The sequence below is a fragment of the Sturnira hondurensis genome, unplaced genomic scaffold, assembly GCF_014824575.4.
Source record: "Sturnira hondurensis isolate 20B ecotype Veracruz unplaced genomic scaffold, ASM1482457v3 Scaffold0005563, whole genome shotgun sequence".
NCBI classification, from domain to species: domain Eukaryota; kingdom Metazoa; phylum Chordata; class Mammalia; order Chiroptera; family Phyllostomidae; genus Sturnira; species Sturnira hondurensis.
The window spans coordinates 269,691-289,345 of record NW_028078194.1 but is presented as its reverse complement, the minus strand read 5'-3'; the positions used below and the strand labels follow the sequence as shown (position 1 = coordinate 289,345).

The 19,655-nt window shown below is 35.8% G+C and overlaps 1 protein-coding gene across 1 annotated transcript in view; it reads left to right on the top strand.

Moving 5' to 3' along the window:
* The first annotated feature begins 27 nt into the window (after nt 1–27).
* ATAD1 (ATPase family AAA domain containing 1) overlaps nt 28–19,655 on the top strand; it is a 41,842-nt gene continuing 22,214 nt past the window's right edge. The window contains exons 1-5 of the mRNA XM_037047280.1: nt 28–128; nt 3,706–3,879; nt 8,075–8,173; nt 12,310–12,430; nt 17,214–17,414. Coding sequence (XP_036903175.1) covers nt 3,718–3,879; nt 8,075–8,173; nt 12,310–12,430; nt 17,214–17,414 — 583 coding nt within the window. The 5' untranslated portion in view covers nt 28–128; nt 3,706–3,717. The remainder of the gene's footprint in view (nt 129–3,705; nt 3,880–8,074; nt 8,174–12,309; nt 12,431–17,213; nt 17,415–19,655) is intronic.

Sequence of the window (19,655 nt, the reverse complement as noted above, 5' to 3'; positions counted from 1 at the left end):
GCGGGTTGCGCATGCTCGGTGCGAGGGGGCGGGCCGCGGCCCGGGCCGGAAGCGTTCTCTCCCAGGCGGCGTTTCCTTCCTGTGTGGTACTAGTTAAGGGCTCCTGCTGCCGCTGCATTAGCACGGAGGTGAGTAGCGGGTTCCCGCGGGGCCTCGTGGGAGGGACGCGGGGTCTTGCTGAGATTCTTTAGGCACCGGCTCTGAACTGAGGAGCCCAGCAGGAAAGGTCACCTTTCCTTCCTCCGATGTGCCATTTCAGTGCCGCCCCCAACTTCCCCCAACCCTTGGTATTTAGGGGATTAACCTCCAAGGGCGTCCCAGGCCTCCCCTTGGCTTCCCGCCCGGCCTAGGCCCTTAGGTCTCTGTTGGCGATGTTTTCAAGAGTTATACTATTTCCTACAGGGAATTTCTGTAGGCAGCGGGGTCACTGCTTGAGCTTGGGGTCGTCCAGGGCGACCCCAGAACCGGGGTCCTAGGCAAAGGCGGCCGGAATGAACCGGGTCTGATTGTTGCACTGGCACCGCTATCACCTAGTGCAAAAGCAGAGGTGGTTTTTAAGGCCTGGGCACACTTTCGCAGAGGATGATGTTAATTACGACGTGTCCTTTATCTGAAGGTTGGCAGTCTTTCATAGACATAGTCTGTGTTCATAGGACCTTGATATCTGCGAACTGGGACTATGGGGTTGAGAAAAACTTTGTAAAACACTGCAGTGAAACAGGAAAGAAATACTATAGTGTGAACACTATACTCTCAGCCCTTAACGTGTCAGGAAGTTGCTCATTGACAAACTATTTCAATTTCAAAGTTTTCTACCCTGAAATGGAGAACTCTTTAAAATGAATCTACCTGGTGTTATGTTTTCCTAACAAATAACTGAGTTTCAGTGTTCTGTGATATTTCTTAGTTGTGTATAGCACCATCTGTGTTTATGTACGTAAATGTGTGCATTTTGTTGATCCTAATGTTTATACAAAGTTGAAATACATTCCCTACTGTGTGCACATGCAGCTTTTATTGTATATTCTGCTGAAATGGTATTGTTACTGTAACGACCTTACATGGAGGCATATCAGTGTCATATGAATGATAGATGAGTGTACAATAAAATATGTAGTTACAACCTACAAGTAGTTTCAGTTTCATTTCAGGATTTTTAGGTCATTTTAAAAGATGGACTATTTTAGAAATGGCCATAAGTCTAGACTACTGTATTACATTTAAAATTTAATTATTGGATATACATAGTTAACCGAGGTTTTGTATTTTGATATTTTTACAGTATTAAAATTGGTACTATCTGGATGACAACCCAAGTTATTCATGTAGTTCATTCGAACATCCAGTAGATGGCAGTTTTGCCACTACTAAATCAAACTTTAAATGAAAACCTTTTTTTGAAATTCAGATTGTCTCTTTTTCGCACATTGTTAGGTTAAAATCCTTATTTTTCCCTATTGGTTTATGTTCATCAATGAATAACGGCCCCACATAATGATACCACTTATTCCAACTGCATTTTCAAATTTATACTTGGGGTAGAGGCTAGGGAAGTCAACTTTTCACATCCTGTAAGTAGAATATTGTTAACCTATTTTTAGGAATTCTACTGATGAAAGAAAGCACACTTAGATTTGTTAGATGAGAGATTTTAATTGAATGGCTTCTCTTCTCTAGCTCCATTAAAAGTACAATTAATATAATAACCAGATTGTGCATTCCTTGAGTAAAGTAATTGTATCTTAGCCATTATTGTATATCCAGTATATAGTAGGCAATACACACACAGGTTTGATAAGTGTTTTATTGTATGAGCTAAATCACTTAAGACCAATGTTTTCCCCCCAAAATGAAGGCTTTCAGTTATTTAGTTAAGTTTAAATTAGTCAACTGTAATTGAAAAATAAAAAATGATTTAAAAATTTAAGACTCCAAAATGGTATACCTTTCCAGTAAAAAAATTAAATAATGTTCTATTGTAACGCGAATGGTTTCTAGTAACGAAGAAGTAAAGTCAAAGACTTGTCTTTGGAAAATCTTTGAAAGTCTGGTAGTAATTGTTTTGGTATGATTGAATGTGAGGTTTTTCTGCAGTTTCAATTTATCTTTTGAACAAATAATTATTAAATAACTTCTTTTTTATATGTGACAATTATAAAAATGGGTAAGATATAAAACCTATTTATAAGGATTTAAACTCTAGTTGAGTAGAATCAATATCACATAAGTTCAAAAATAAGACCAAGTGAATAATATAGAAGATTAATGTGATCTGAAAGCCTTCATAGAGCATGTTAAGTTTTGAAGTTTGGGTAAAATTTGACTAATCACCAGATAAATGGGGAGAAATGGCCTGTCCAGGGTTCCAGGCAAATATGCTAGAGGGAAAACACATGGGGCATTTTCAGGTCCTAGTGACATCAGCTATTCAGAATTCCTATTGAGAAGTGATGAGAAGTAAAATGCTTAAGTTACTCTTCTAGGCTGGATTAGAATAGTCTTGAATGGTTGGGGTTCCTGTAAATAAAAGGAAAGATTTGGGGTCTTTTGGGGGGTAGGGAGGAGTTTGTATCCTTGAATGGAGGGAAGGTGTCTAAAAGGAATTTCAAATTTGTTGGCACTATTTTAGAGGGAAGCACATGAAGAGGATCTTTAATTGGATAGTGGTAGTGAGAAGGGAAATAAATTCAGAGCTAGAAAAACGATAGTTATTAACCTGCACAGTACCTAGTTTTTACCTGTTGCTGAGCTATTTGTATAAATTCTGATTTATTCCTTTTCTCGTGAGTGCAAAATATATACTCTCTGTGGGTTTTTTTTCCCTTGTCATATAACACTGAGCACTTGCCTGTGCTAGGAGAGTATAAAGCATTATTTGAAGCTGAGGTCTCATTTCCCAAAATATAGTAGTTACATTGTCTCCAACAAGCTTATTCTTTTGGATAGTCATGGCTTTTGATAGGGTTATGCATGCCTGCTGTAAGCCTAGCTGTGACTAATGTAGCTGCTCAGAGGTAAATGTAAAAAGTAGGCACATTGCCTTCTTTGTCCTTTCTACGTTGGATGTGTGCTATATTTTTGTGGTTCAAAAAAATGTGTGAAGATTCTGTACAGATGTAGCTGGATTTTTGGAAACAAGTATGGCTCAAAAAAATGGATGTCACTTATTAAGGAAACGAATGTTTACATTTAAGCAGGCTTTGAACATCTTTAAAAGTAAGTATGAGGAAATAGTTCACAATTTGAATTTCACTTAAAAATTATCTGGTTTACATTATATTTAATAAAAGAAATTTTTACCTTCACATTAGTAACAGATTTAATTGTTGGGCTACCTTTCCTCACTTAGGTTAGTGTTATAGTCAGTATTTTTCTAAATTCTAAAATAGTTATTTTAAAGCTGTTCAAAGATCTTTTTCAAATAGAATTATTCTCTACTTAAATTATATTAGCTTTTAGGAAAGTTCATCAAAAACTCTAATAAATTCAGTTTCTAATCTGTTTCTTCAGTCTCTAAGGGGAGCTTAAAATGTGCTTGTTTACCTAACATTTAAAAATCAATTTTTCCTAAAAATAAAGTACTTTTTTAAGGTAGGTGATACTGAATTTGACTAGTAGTTTTTGTTGCTTAATTTAAGGTACTTATCAGCCTCCCAATTTTAATGACTAGATATTACCCAGTGACATTTCTGTTTGTTTTTTAAGGGTATTGTCAAGATGGTACATGCTGAAGCCTTTTCTCGTCCATTGAGTCGGAATGAAGTTGTTGGGTTAATTTTCCGTTTGACAATATTTGGTGCTGTAACATACTTTACAATCAAATGGATGGTAGATGCAATTGATCCAACCAGAAAGCAAAAAGTAGAAGCTCAGAAACAGGTATGATTAAAGTATTTGAGGATCATTTTTCTTGTAGCTAGCAAATATTTTTCCATAAAGCTAAGGATATAGTAGAATTATAAGTTAATGAGAAGTTCTGTAAGATTCACATTAAAATGTTATGTCATATTTAATTTCATTTCTCAAGTCCTTTTTGGCGTATCAGCAACTTGGAAGAGATAATTATGAAGAATGAAAATACTAGAGTATTGGGTTGTGAACACTTTTATTAGATTATTTTTGTCAGCTATTTGTTACCTAAAGGAATCTAGGTAAAATTTTGAACAACTTAAACTAAGTTTATATTTAGTAAGTGTACATTTTGCTTTGTATGACATATAAAATGTGCACAATACAGGCTATCAGTCTTAGACTCAGAAATTATACTAATATCCAATTAAGGAATTGCTAAAAAAATGTTATTGTTAATATAAATTGTAATTTTATTTTTCAGCTACTGCATCTTGTGATGTTTTCCTCATTAGGATGATTCATTTGTTTTGGGTTTTATTTTTCTTTGAAAAACCAAAGCCTTCAAGGAGTTTTTCAAATTTCTCTTGCTATTTGAAGGCAAGATGTTTTATTCATGGATTTTTTAGCTGTGACTTCTGACTGATGCATTCAAAAAACCTTTATTAAGCTCCTACAAGTACTTGGTGCCAGAATAGAAGATGAATAAGTCTTGCTCTTTCAAAAGCTGTAGGCTGTCCTGGCTGGTGTGGCACAGTGGATTGAGTGCCAGTCTGCGAATCAAAGCGTTGCCAGTTGGATTCCCAGCCAGGGCACATGCCTGGGTGGCAGGCCAGGTTCCCAGTAGGAGCTGCGTGAGAGGCAACCACACACTGATGTTTCCTGCCTTTTCTCCCTCCCTTCCCCCTCTCTAAAAATAAATAAAAAGCTATAGGCTGGTGTGAGAAATTGGGATATAAAGAAATGAACGCTTTACCATTCTATGCATAGCTCTTAAATCAGTGAAAACTGTAGTCTCATAAATACTGCTTACTGTATGTATGTCTGAAAACCAATTTGGACAGTGGTGAGTTTATTCCCTGAATTCAATTATAAAATAATAAACTTGGGGTCTGTCATATCAGTCAATTTATAATTCTCTAGGAGTCTGACCAGTGTAGGTTTTTTAAAAAAAGATTTTGAGTATATCCACATGTCAGTATAAGTACAGCTTCCCCTCTACCCCAACCTAAATCGTGAAGGTCAGTTGAAGTCTGAGGTCAAACTATTGATAAGAGGTGTGTGTGTGTGTGTGTGTGTGTGTGTATTGATTTTAGAGATTGGAAGAGAGAGAGAGACATCGGTACATTTATTGGTTGATTCTTATATGTGCATTTTTAAAAGCTTTGTGTCAGTGATTTTCTGTCTACACTTACATTGGAGTACTGTACCTGTGACCTCAGTAAAAAGGTTTTTGACCTACATTTAACTAGTTTATCTCTCTCCCTTAATTCTTCGTCCATTAATGCCATCTCTAACTTTCTAAAATTATTCTTCGAAAAGAACAACTAATTTTAGTAATCTTTTAGAACCTGAATGAAATGAGTGTTTGTTTTATTTTGTGCCTTTTCTCCACTTCCTCTTTCCCCAGTTTAGGCAAAAATATTAGTTTACTGTTTTCTCCCCCTTCTTAATTTTTTAAATTATACTTCCTGTGGAGGAAAAAAGAAATAGCATGGAAGGATAAAAAATACTACGAAACAGTTAAAAGATGTATATGCAGTAAAATGTAAGTTTCCCTCCTACCTCTGACTCCCCTCACAAGCCAGTTCATTTTTCCTCTGTAAGACACCTACTTGGGGAGAGCTACTTAAAAACTAAGCAAATGCTGGTGACTAGAAAATGCAATTGTCATTAAGCTGTAGGTGATAAACCAGCACATGAGCATAAGCCATTTTTAGAATAATCTGATCATAATTTTGTTTTTCCAGTTAAAACACTTTAGAAATAGAGGCTCAGTTAAATGTGTTGAAGCTAGACAATTGGATAACTTATTCTTGGAAAAGAGTTTGGTAGTACTGTATGGTGCTTTGGGGTGCTTTTCATTTATTTTTTTAAACCGTGTTCTTTTCTCCCAAGTGAGGAATGTTATTAGCGTTGTAGCTGTCAGCTTTGAAGTTAGACAAATTAGGGTTCGAGCTCTGGTAATGCCAGTTTCTAGCTGTGGAGTCTTGGAGTTTTAATTTCTTTAGCCCTTGAGCTCCTCATCTGAGAAGTGAGAATAATAATAGCTATTCTCAGAGTGGTTTAATGGATTAATTATAAAATACCCAGCCCAGTATCAGGCATGTGGGAGATGCTCAATAAACATTAATTTTTTCTCTCAATGTTACTAATGCAACCTGAAGGCATTGTTAAATGGGACTGCTGTTGTGGGAAAAAGGTACTGAGTAAACTTGACTAGGACAATTTCTATTACTGTTGGGTAAAAAGCATAGTTGATTTTTTTTTTAAGGAAACCCCAGGTAAGGGCTGTTACTATTTAAAGCAAGAGGTAACTTTGGCCTGGAGTAAACTTTTGAGGCCAACTACCTAATGGGGAAAGAGTCAAGTTTTCTCGACTTGGCACTAATGACATTTGGGGCCAGATAACTGGGTAGGGTGGGTTGGGGACAGGCTATCCTGTGCCTTCTAGAATGTTTAGCAGCACCCCTGTCTCTGCTAAGATACCAATAGCACTCTTCCCCTGGCCCAGATTGTCACAACCAAAAGTGTTTCCAGACTTGGCCAAATGTCCCCTTGGGTGCAGAATCACACCCATTTGAGAGCCTAAAAAGGAACACATGTGGGATGGCTTCACATTTATAGAGTCATAATGCAAAAGAAGAGTTAATGTTATTACCGATACTAAAATAGGACACCTTTCATAGCTGACACATAAAAGATTTAAAGGCAGTGAAAGAGAAGATATTTACAAGAAAGAGATAAAAGGACCTGGGTGAGGCAACTTTATCCATTGAGTAATTTTATAGGGGCATGGCTAGATAGGAGTAATGATGCAGGACATAGCATTTTTAAAAAATGTTGTTATTACTAGGATATGGTCCATACATTTATCCTAGTCTTCTAACCAGTCTGTAACTATAATGCTGTGTGATTTGAATTTCCTTTTGGAGCAACAATACATTCTTCTGACAAATGGCAAGATCTTATATAATCGCAAGTATTTTAGGAAAAGGTCACAAAAATTTAAGTTAATATATGATTTAGCAGAGCACTTTCAGTTCTAAAAATATTCACTTATTTGAAATTTGAATGTTACTTATAGATCAATAAAGACTCTTGTGGTCATAAACTTCCTTCATGTAACTGGGGAAACCAGGGTAACCTGTGGTGGTTAGAGTATGGGCTTGAGTATTGGATTGCCTGAGTTTGCTTATTGCCTCTTTCATTGGCTCACTTTAATGCGTTTAAACTAATGCATTACTTAATCTGGGCTAAACTTCGGTTTCTTTTTCCATCATGGGGAAATATGTGCCTATCTCATAGGCCCATTGAATTCTGAGAATTCAATGAGTTAACCTATTTTTAGTATTTTGACATAATATTTGGCATACCCAGTAAATATTTATTATTTAATGATTCTTATTTTAATTGAAAGCTTTGCTGCATTGATAAAACTCATAGGTTTCAGAGTACTTTTGCTCAGCTTTGAAAATATATCTAAGTATACTTCTAATTCAGAATCATTTTAATTATATCTGAAAGAATTGACTTTAACTGAAAATGACAGTATCTCAGAACAACTTGAGAGTAGATAGGTAGGAACACCTGTCCATTTCTTGATATCCTTAATCCGTAGTCTTATATCTTGAGATTTAATCTATACTTAAAGTATGATTCTTTAAGTATAGAGAAAGAGATACTGTTAAAGAGAAATCAATTTGGACCTTAGAATCTCATTGGAGCAATGCGAGGCCCTGTATATATCTTCAGTCACATTCCTGTTTTCTCATTTCCCCTCATTTCCCAGGAGCTGGTTTAAACTGCCCTCGTTCTGTGGAGTAGGCCCTCAAATTTTTCTTTACCTAAGGATTTAGAATGGGAAAGAAGGAGATCAAAAGGCCTAGGATATTCTTGGAAAATTCTTGTATGTTTGTTCATTGCTTTTTAGGTTTCACAGATACCTGTTTTGAAATGCCAATATCTCAGTATCAAACTAAACAAGGTTGTTTTTTCTTTCTAGGCGGAGAAATTAATGAAGCAAATTGGTGTGAAAAATGTGAAACTTTCAGAATATGAAATGAGTATTGCTGCTCATCTCGTAGACCCTCTTAACATGCACGTATGTATTTTTAATCTCATTTAAGGTTTTCTTCCTAGAATTTTGTGCCAGTGGTCTTGCAGGCCATAACCAGGTTTGATTATTCTCTAGGAATCACAGGACTCAGCATAATGGTACTCATGGATATGATTGATTGATTGTTGATTGATTGATTTTTAATAGTTTATTTTTATTGTATTTTTTTCATTGCCATTTAATTTCTGTATACCCTCTTCCACCTCCACTTCCCCCACCCCAGATGTGATTCATGATAGCAAAAGGATACCAGGCAAAATCAGCGAGGAAAGAGGGTGATGGGATAAAGTGATAAAGTCTGAAGGAAATCAGGCACAAACTTCCAGGAATCTTTTTCCAGTGAAGTCACACGGGGTGCACTTGATTCCTCTAGCAACAAGTTTTAAGAATGCATGTAAAATGTTCTCCATCGGGGAAGCTCATTAGAGAATTTATTCCCAGGGTTTTTGTTGGTATTGGTCATGTAGACTTTGTTTATCTAACATCTACCAAAATTCTGACAGGAAACAAGTATCCGCCACAAACCATGTAGTTTGCACAGTTGAGGCACACACAGTGAGCCATTCTTATCAGGGAAGATGAGAGCCCTTCTAAAACCTAAGTTCCCACAATCCAGCTAAGGGCCTGCCTTGTCAGCAGGGCTTTCTGAGGATGATAATCTCAGTCCTGTTATGTTAACTTAATTCTGTGCACGTTTGTTTAGTTGAACTTGTGCTTTTCTTTATTTACCTTTGTGACATATAAAATGTATTGCTTTGAGTCATAATGGATATTTGATTTGGAGTTTAATTCTAGATTTTCATAATGAGGCATGGTAGGCAACACAAGATTCTAAATCCTGGTTTTCCATTCATGGCCTTGGCAAATAATTTCCTCTTTGAGTCTCAGTTCTCTCATGTATAATCCAGTAGAATATCTGTTGTGTCTTCTTAAAAGGGGTTATTCCGAGGATCAGACTAGTATAATTTATAAACTTTAAAATCCTATTTGAATATTTTATGAGAAGAGGAATAAATAAATTTTGTAACAAGAAGTATAAACGAAATACAGTAATATCCTATTCCCCAAACTAGAAAATAAAAATCTACAATGTCTAGACTTCCGGCCAAGATGGAGGTATAGGTGGAAACACTGCCTCCTCACACAACCAAGTTTAAAGACAACAAAGTTATAGTGACAAAAATGCAGCCAAAACACAGAAAATTGAACTGTATTGAAGTCCAACAACAACAAACCATTCAGCCAGACCTGTAAGAGGGGCGGAGTCAGGAGTCAGTGGCGGAGCAGGGTTGGGCTGGAAAGATCAGCTGGACCGACCCAGGAGCACAAGCGGTGGTTGGCGGATCCCAGGTGTGGGGTGGCAACGAGCAGACCCAGTGGGGGTGCAAGGCGGCTGGCTGACTGCGGTCACACATTCTCATGCAGATAAACCAAGCGGAGGAGTGAACAGTGAAACAGACCGCTCAGGCTAGGACCCCAGCGATGGGGATTAGACCCTGAAAGCACCGATTAGAAAGACTTTCAGGGTCAGGTGCTGGGAGAGGATTCCCAGGCTCACAGAGAGTTCCTTGTAGAGACCCACAGGGTCCTGGAGGGTACACAAGCCCACACACCCGGGAACCAGCACCGGAAGGGCCCAATTTGCTTGTGGGAAGTGGCAGAGGGGACAGAAATCAGAGAGAGCGGAACAAACGCCATTGCCCCTCTCTGACCCTGCCCCCACATACAGCATCACAACCCAAGGACCGGGTTGCCCCGCCCTGGTGAACACCTAAGGCTCTGCCCCTCAAACGTAACAGGTGCGAACAGACCAAAACATTATGGCTCAAGACTAGCTCAAAGACCCAGAGCCTATAATTCTGAGTGACCAAGAAATAGCCAGCCTTTCAGATGCACAGTTCAAAATACTGGTGACCAGGATGCTCACAGAATTGGTTGATTTTAGCCACAAATTAGAGGAACATGTGAAGGCTAAACTGATTGAAATGAAGGGAAATGCACAGGAAAACAATAGTGATGGAAAGGAAACTGGGACTCAAATCAAGGGAGTCCCAGTGATGTTTGACCAGAAAGAAGAAAGAAACAACCAAACAGAAAAGAAGAAACAAGAATTCAAAAAAATAAGGAGAGGCTTAGGGACCTCCAGGACATCTTTAAACGTTCCAACATCCGAATTATAGGGGTACCAGAAGGGGAAAAGAAACAACCACAAGTGGAAAACATATTTGAACAAATAATAAAGGAGAACTTCCCCAGTCTGGCAAAGGAAATAGACTTCCAGGAAATCCAGGAAGCTCAGAGAGTCCCAAAGAAGTTGGACCCAAGAAGGAACACACCAAGGCACATCATAATTACATTAGCTAAGATTAAAATGAAGGAGAGAATCCTAGAAGCAGCAAGAGATAAGGGGACAGTCACCTACAAAGGAGTTCCCATCAGACTGTCAGCTGATTTCTCAAAAGAGACCTTACAGGCAAGAAGGGGCTGGAAAGAAGTATTCCAAGTCATGAAAATCAAGGACGTACATCTAAGAGTGCTCTATTCAGCAAAACTTTCATTTAGAATGGGAGGTCAGATAAAGTGCTTCTCAGATAAGGTCAAGTTCAAGGAGTTCAAGATCACCAAGCCCTTAGTATATGAAATGTTAAAGGGACTTATCTAAGAAAAAGAAGATAAAAAATATGAACAGTGAAAGGACAGCAAGCTCACAGTTATTAACAACCACACGTAAAACAAAAGCAAACTAAGAGAACAGCTAGAACAGCTAGATCCGGAGTAGAACCATAGAAATGGAGATCACATGGAGGGTTAGCAACAGGGCTCAACAGGGGAGTGGGAGAAGGAGAAGGGGGAGAAGGTACAGAGAATAAGTAGCATAGACAGTAGGTAGAAAATAGACAGGGGGAAGGGCAAGAATAGTATGGGAAATATAGAATCTAAAGAATTTGTGACACGATATAAATTAAAGGGGGGGAATGGTGGGGGAGGGGTTGAAGAGGGGGAATAGGACAACTGTAATGGCATAATCAATAAATATATTTTTAAAAAATCTACAATGTCTGTTATCTGTACGGACAGAGATAAATATCCCCAGAATTAATCTTCCATTTTAATTTGATTTATAAATTTACAGTGGTACCTTTTTGAGGCCTTACTGATGTTCACTTTTGAATAAAGTGTACTGAAATTCAGTTTTTTGTAAGAGCTACAGTGAAAGTAGGTGATAACTTTTTTGGATTTGGCTGTAGTTTTTCACTTTTTTTTTCAGTTGTAAAGAAAGTAAATTTGTTGTAAATACTATTTCTGCCTGGCTCCAAATTCAGCCCATTGATTAGCCATGTTAGAGTTATGTTGATTTTTTTTAAGGTCTTTTCAGTTATTTTTCCAAAAGAATTTTTATAAGGTGGAATCAGAAGGCTTTAAAATACACATGCTGGGTCTATTTTGAAAGTATTCATCCCCTATTTATTATTTATAAAAACAAGTTTACTTTTGATTCAGAAATCTGGTTTGGTAGGTATAGACTTTTTTCCTAAAATTCACTTGTTATGTTTGACAGCCTCATTTAGGAATTAGGCATACTTCTGGTGATCTCTTCCCAATCACCAGTGCTGAATTAACTGAGCCGGTTTTCTGTCTTCTTGGCAGGGTACCGTACTGCCTCCTCTTAGATGGAGTGAATTCAGTAAGTCCCTGCAGAGTTTTGAATGTCAGACCTAGTGCTTTTTTTAAATAGGTTTCCTTTCTTTCTTTCTTTTTTTTTTTTTTAAGATTTTATTTTTTATCTTTAGAGGGCAAGGGAAGAGGAGAGGGAGAGAATATCAATGCTCTGACTGGGAGTCGAGCAACAATCCTTTGGTTTGCAGGCCCACGCTCAATCCACTGAGCTACATCAGCCAGGCCTTTTTTTTTTAATACTAGATAGTTGACTATTAAATTTTTTTTCCGTATCATGGTAGTTTAATTTCGTTATTGCTATTAAAAGTTTTTACTCACATTAATATAACTTTAATCTTTTATTATTTATATCTAATTAGATTAAATTTTGCCTAATTTAGGGGGATTTTTTTAACTTTAGTGAGTGTACATCACCTGTAAAATTCATGTTGCCCTTTTACCAGGTTACTTGGAGTGATATAGCAGGCTTAGATGATGTCATTACAGATCTGAAGGACACAGTCATCTTACCTATCAAAAAGAAGCATTTATTTGAAAATTCCAGGCTTCTGCAGCCTCCAAAAGGTAACGTGAAAGTTTATATTTGCTACAGCATTAAAAATCTTGGAAACATTGAAACTTCCTGTCATTATCTAACTGGTGGTTTTGAAGTTAACTTTTCAAGAGAATGCCAAGATCCAGTAAATTTTTATAAATAGTAATAGTTTTGAAGCTCATGCTTCAGCTCCCCAAATTTAGATTTTTTCTCCTACAGTTATATTGTAAAATAATCCCATTCTTTTAAACTCTTTTATTACTTCCAAGTAAATGCAAATTGGGGAAGTCAAGATTAAAAAAAATTCAAAGTCACAATATGGGATTTTTTTTCCGTTTCGGTTTCAAGATAAGACTTTTTTAAAATTTAAGTTGATTGGAGTGACATTGGTTGATAAGATTATGGAAGAAGTTTCAAGTGTACCATAAGACTTTTTGTTGTTTTACAATTTTAGTGATTTTCCCCCCTCTTAACGATTTCCACTTAATTATTTTTAGTGCAGTGATTTATTTTAACAGAAAATACTGAACTACAAATGAACTAGAAATTAAATACACCTATTTTTAAGAGAATTTTTTTTGAAATATCTGTGTGAGATTTTAATTTGGATAATTTTTTTTCTTTTTTTTTTATTTAACTTTTGTTCAAGTACAGTTTTCTTTCTTGTATTCCCAAGAGAATTTTTTTCTTGTTCCTAGTTAGTAATTACTTTGAAAACCTTGGAACTCAAAAATTGAAAGGGCTTATAACTGCACCCTTAAATGTAGTGTTTTGATTCTTGTTCACTCAAATAGTAATCATGTTTAAACCTTGTTAAAAGGCGTAAAGACACTTGTTAAAAGTATCTTAAATGAAGCTCAAATAGTACTTGACAGTGAGATGGAGGTGTGTAACCATGGTTTTCATATACCAGTGTGATTGTGTAGCTTATTTATTTTCACCTAGTTGAAGCTTCTCTTTATTGGGTGCCAAAACTATACAAGTTTGATTTATATTGATAATCAAGACTGAACTCAAATTATTAGGCAAGTGCACTTTTCAAAAAGTAGAGCTTTTAGTAGTATCAAAATAGCACTTTGTATAAGTTGTGGTTGCTTATAATCTTATTTTGCAGCTATATCAAAAAGTGCATTAATTTATATTTCAGTGGTAATTGAAGCTGATACCTATACATTTTAATGAAGTAAATAATTTTTGTTTCCAGTAAATAGAGGATGACAAATTATCACCAAAAATATAATGTTCTTTTCATTAACTAAAACAACGAAGTTGTTTATTAGGTATTTTTATTTTCTGAAGCAACAAAGCTGCTTTTATTCCCCTAACAAAAAGCATTTAGTTTATGTGATTTTTTTTCTCCCGAAAAAATGTCTAGTGGTTTATCTGAGCCTAGATTAAAAGGCTAAGGTAATTACTTACTCAGTTTCACAATATTAGCAAATTTAGGACAGACAAGTGCTTTTTTATATGTTGTTAGAGAAAGCTTCTTTTCTTATCAGCAATGTTTTAATCTAGGTAATTGGGTGATTTCACCAGTTGGACTTGGTTTAAAGCCCCAATCAAGCACAGCAAAATTTCAAAATTATGAAAAGATACTTCAACAGTTTTGTGTAAATCTGCTGCTTATTTGAAAGCGTTATCCAAAATTAGAGATGGTTCCTATGTGTATTATAAATTTTTTAAAGTTTACATGAGTATCTCTGGATTATATAATCTAAAGTTTTACTGTTTGACCTTTTTCAGCTTTGCATTTTTGGAAAATAAATTTTTTTTATCACAAACAAGAGTTTGAAAAATTATTGATTGTTCTGACCCATAATATAAATAGAATATTGGTATACTAAAGCAGAGTATAAAATTACTTGGGTACCACACTTGTACCACACCTGTTTCTGGACGAGAAACAGGTTACCTGCATTAGTTTAGAGTCTTTGCTCTATTGCCAAGTTTATGTTATCCTTGGACAATTCATTGCTAACTCTGCTGAAAGTGATCGCTGCCTCACAGACTACAAAATAATAATTTTAGAGTTGAATTGTAAAATTGATCGCTCCACTCCAACTTTGCCTTTTTGTGATCTTCCTATGATCTTGATTGATAAAAGATCATATTATGAGATCTTATTATGATCTTTTATCATGATAAAAGATCACAAAAAGGCAAAGTTGGAGAAGACCAATCACCGCACTAATTGGTTATAAGAGCATATATTAATGGTTGCATAAAAAACGTAATCCTATCCAAACATTTAAAATTTTACAGCAGTTAAAATTCCATTCGAATACTTGATGGCATTATACACTCTGAATTCAGTAATTATTATTTTGGCACATAAATTTTATGTTTGTGAATCTCATCATATTTCATGTTTTAATACATTCTTAAAATTTAGAAAACCTAGAAGAATTTTTTGAAAAATTGATTTTCTGAGATCATAAATGTCTACAGTAATGTCCCCCTTCTCAAGTACCTTAAAGTAAGTTTAATTTTTACAAGTTATTTTTCTACCATTTGACAAATTTTTAATTTAAAACTTGAAAGTCAATAAAGTAGTCCAGAAAAGAAAGGTAATATATTTATTGCTATTAAGGATTACCTCAAATTTGGATTCATTTGTCCCAATATGTCTTTACTTTCTCATCCTAAATTGTTCATTTGGGTACTTATGAAATAAAGCCCTTAACTAAAACCATCCATCTTAAAAATGGATTTGAATTTTTAAGTGTCTCTACAGCACAAAGTAATAGACACATTTTTATTTTGTTGAGAATGGGTCTAAAAGAATCAGACTAAACTCAAAAAACTAGTTAAAAGGTTGCAAAGTTACTGCTAAATGCCTCATATTCATTTGCAGAGCCACTCATGTATTGCCCTTCATAAATATAAACACTGGAGTCCACTTCCACAAAAGATACAGAAAAGGTGCCACTTTCCAATAATAATACTGCTAGACTCACTGATAACATTTCAGATGAGAGAACATGAATCTTAGTGAAATGTAACATATAGAGAGAAATGAGGATAAAGCTAATGCTCATGTGACCACAACCCAGTTGAAAGGGTAACATTGACTGCTCCTCCTGTGCGCCTTATCTGTCTCAGCTAGGTTATGAAATTCAAAGGCTGTCACTGCATATTGAATTAATAAATAACTATTTGATTAATAACACTGATTATAATCCCTGAAGAGAAATAATTGGAAACACTTAATCCTGCTAAGAAGTACCAAAGCTAAACTATTAGGAATAAACATTTAGAGTAATAAATGAATACTTTGGAACAAATATGACATTGTAAGAGTACTGCATAAATTAATGAAGTGATGGTGTAGCTGCACAATCAAAATATGAGGAGTGTTGCATCAATACTTAGTTCTAAAACCCTGAGATTCAAGTAATATGTAACTAAAAGTTTGCTAGTAGAATTGCATTTTGTATTAAATTGTTGTGATCAAAATGGTAAATGTGATAATAATTCCAAGCTTCTGCAGTCACTCTGTTTTCAGCTTTGAATGGCATTAGACTGCTAATCTGTGTTGTTAGAGTGAGACATCCAAAAGAAGAGTTATCGATAGATGCTTCAGATTATAACTACCTTAATGAATGAATTTTTTAGCACTTAGCTAGATGAATTTAATTAAAAATTGCAGACTGCTTGAAAATATTAACATGTATTGGTAAAGGTTATGGTTTTAAATTTTAAAATAAGCTTTTAAAAGTTTGCTTTAAAATATTAAACTTAGTTGAAACTTAAGGACTTCTTATGAAGAACACTAGAAAATTGTGTGTGTCTGAGGAAAAGTTTGAACATCTCGAAGGGCTTAATGTGAAAAAAAATTGTTAGATTCATGGATACAAGCTCAAGTTTATCATTTTTTTAAGAAATGAAAATTTAAGGTGGGATTTTATATAATATTTATTTTCCTTCTATCATATTTTGTATGTATTTATATTACATAGGAATATTTGGATACCTTCAGGTCCTCTTCATCTTAGCCTAGCATGTTGTAAATATATTATCATTTTTTAAGTGCTATTAGATGGGAAAAGTAAGAAGCTGAATTAAGCAAATATTTAAAGAAGTCTGCAGTTTACAATTTGTGTTAAGCCTGTCAATAGCTGATCTGTAGACAAGGCCATAATTTTATTGTTTTATTAGCTTAGAAAATGCTACCTCATTTTATTTGAAAAACAGTTGATGATGATTCCCAAAACGCTCAAGACACCAACCTGTTTGTAAGTATCTTAAATTATACTTAGAGCAAATTGATATCAGTGGAGACTAGATTCATAATATAGTTTTATTCCTTGGGAATTAAAACAGGAGTGACTGGTCATTTCTATTTCTTTAAGAAGAGGTCATTATCTATTTGGAAAAAGGCACATGGCCTTTTGGATAAAACTTTGAACAGTAGCAAAACAGTGCTTTCTACAATCTGTTTTGAAGTTGATTTTCTCTGGGCTGTTGTTAGTGCACGAGTGCTCTATAGCTTGTGAAGATAGAGTGTTAGATACTTTTATTTGTCAACTGTTGATCGAGTGTTGTGAGTTTGGATGTCAAGATGATTGCCTTTAACATCCTAAATAGGACCTTTTCATAAGGTGCTGTAATCCCAAATACTTGTCATCACGGACACTGAATGTAGAATATGTCTCGTTTTTTTTTCTACTATTAAAAAAGATTTAATGAAAACAAGTGAATATTGGGAAGAAGTTTAATGTGGGGAGATTAATGTTATGTTGATTATCACATAAACTAAAGCAAAATTTTGTTCTTTTGAAGGAAATAATAAAATAACATGTTAATTTCCAGGTGTTCTTCTCTATGGGCCTCCAGGCTGTGGTAAAACGTTGATTGCCAAGGCTACAGCCAAAGAAGCAGGCTGTCGATTTATTAACCTTCAGCCTTCAACACTGACAGATAAGTGGTATGGAGAATCCCAGAAATTAGCCGCTGCTGTTTTTTCCCTTGCTATCAAGCTACAGCCTTCCATCATCTTTATAGATGAAATAGGTATGCTGTGTTTTCTATGGGAATATTTTAAAACACCATTTTTAGGGGTGACATTTAGATGACTGGATGGAGTTTTAAAATTTTTTTCCCAAATTAATAAAAGAGATAAATTACATCCTGATATGCTATGTGTAATTGCTGTGTTGCTGAATGAGTCTGTTCATGATCCTACTTGATAGTTGGTTCTCTGCTTTCCTTCTTACAAACAGAAAGCACAAGACATCCATGTACATGTTTCCTCATGCACATGTATGTCCAGGGTAGACACCTGGGAGTTGAACCATTAGTTTGTTGGGTTCATCTTCAACCTCACTGGGACGACCAGTTCTTCATGTGGTAATACTTGTTTTCACTTTGATTACTCTGTAGTTTGTATCCCTAGATACTCCCTAAAATTGTCTTTTTCAGACATTATTATTTGTCAATTTAAATAGCATGAATTATTGCATTGTTTTAATCTGTGTTTTACTGCTTGCTGTTAAATTTGGGTGTCTTTTAACAGGTTGATTAGTCATTTGTGTTTCTTTGCCTGTAAATTGTTGTTTTGGGGAGGATGATTTTTCTTGGAAATTCTTTGTTGATGTTCATTATGATTGCCAGTATTTTCTAGAATGCCTTGTTTTTTCACTTTTATGATAACTTCTTTTACAGAGATTTAAATTTTAAAATAGGCCCTGGTGTGGCTCAGTTGGTTGGAATGCCATCCAACGGACTAAAAGTTCACAGGTTCAGTTCCAGGTCAGGGCACATAACCAGGTTGTCGATTGGGTTCCTGGATCAAGGTGCTGTATGAGAAGGCAACCAGTTTATATTTCTCTCTCTCTGCCTCTCTCTCTCTGCCTCCCTCTCTCTCTCTCTCTCTCTCTCTCTCTCTCGTCTGCCAAAGCAATGAGAAGCCCTGACTTTTGTGGGATCGCCCTACACAACCAAAAAGTAATAACCTTGGTTCACTTACAGGCCAAGTCCCCATTGGGGTGCCTGCAAGACACGGCCAATCCATGTCTCTCTCCCTCTCTTTCTCTCCTTTCCCCTCTCTCTAAAAATAAATAAAAATGAAATCTTTAAAAAGTAAATAAATAAAAGGAATGAAAAAATGTGCTCAGGTGGGGATTTTAAAAAATGAATGTTGTTACATTTATAAGTCTTTTTTTCTTTATAATTTATACTTGTGTCTGGTTTCCAAATTCTTTCACTATCCCCATAAATGTTCTCCTTTAAAAAATATATAGCCTGAAGTAGGAATCTAATTTCATTCTATTCTGTATGGACTTACAATATAGACCATCTTTTCTTTTTTTAAATATATTTTATTGATTATGCTATTACAGTTGTCCCATTTCCCCCCTTCATTCCCCTCCACCCTGCACACCCCCTCCCACCCACATTCCCCCCTTAGTTCATGTCCATGCATCATAAGTTCTTTAGCTTCTACATTTCCCATACTACTCTTGCCTCCCCCCTCTCTGTTTTCTACCTACCATCAATGCTATGTATTCTCTGTACCTTTTCCTCCCCTCTCCTCCTCCCACTCCCTTGTTGCTAAACCTCCATGTGATCTTCATTTCTATGGTTCCACTCCTGATCTAGCTGTCCTCTTGGTTTGCTTTTGTTTTAGGTGTGGTTGTTGATAACTGTGAGTTTGCTGTCCTTTCACTGTTCATATTTTTTATCTTCTTTTCTTAGATAAGTCCCTTTAGCATTTCATATTATAAGGGCTTGGTGATCATGAACTCCTTGAATTTGACCATATCTGAGAAGCACTTTATCTGCCCTTCCATTCTAAATGAAAGCTTTGCTGGACAGAGCAATCTTGGCTGTAGGTCTTTGGATTTCATGACTTGGAATACCTCTTTCCAGCCTCTTCTTGCCTGTAAGGTCTCTTTTGATAAATCAGCTGACAGTTTGATGGGAACTCCTTTGTAGGTGACTGTCCCCTTATCTCTTGCTGCTTCTAGGATTCTCTCCTTCATTTGAATCTTGGCTAATGTAATAATGATGTGCCTTGGTGTGTTCCTCCTTGGGTCCACCTTTTTTGCGACTCTCTGAGCTTCCTGGATTTCCTGGGAGTCTATTTCCTTTTCTAGATTGGGGAAGTTCTCCTTTATTATTTGCTCAAATAAGTTTTCCACTTGCTGCTTTCCTCTTCCCCTTCTGGTACCCCTATAATTCAGGTGTTGGGATGTTTAAAGATGTCCTGGAGGTTCCTAAGCCTCTCTCATTTTTTTGAATTCTCGTTTCTTC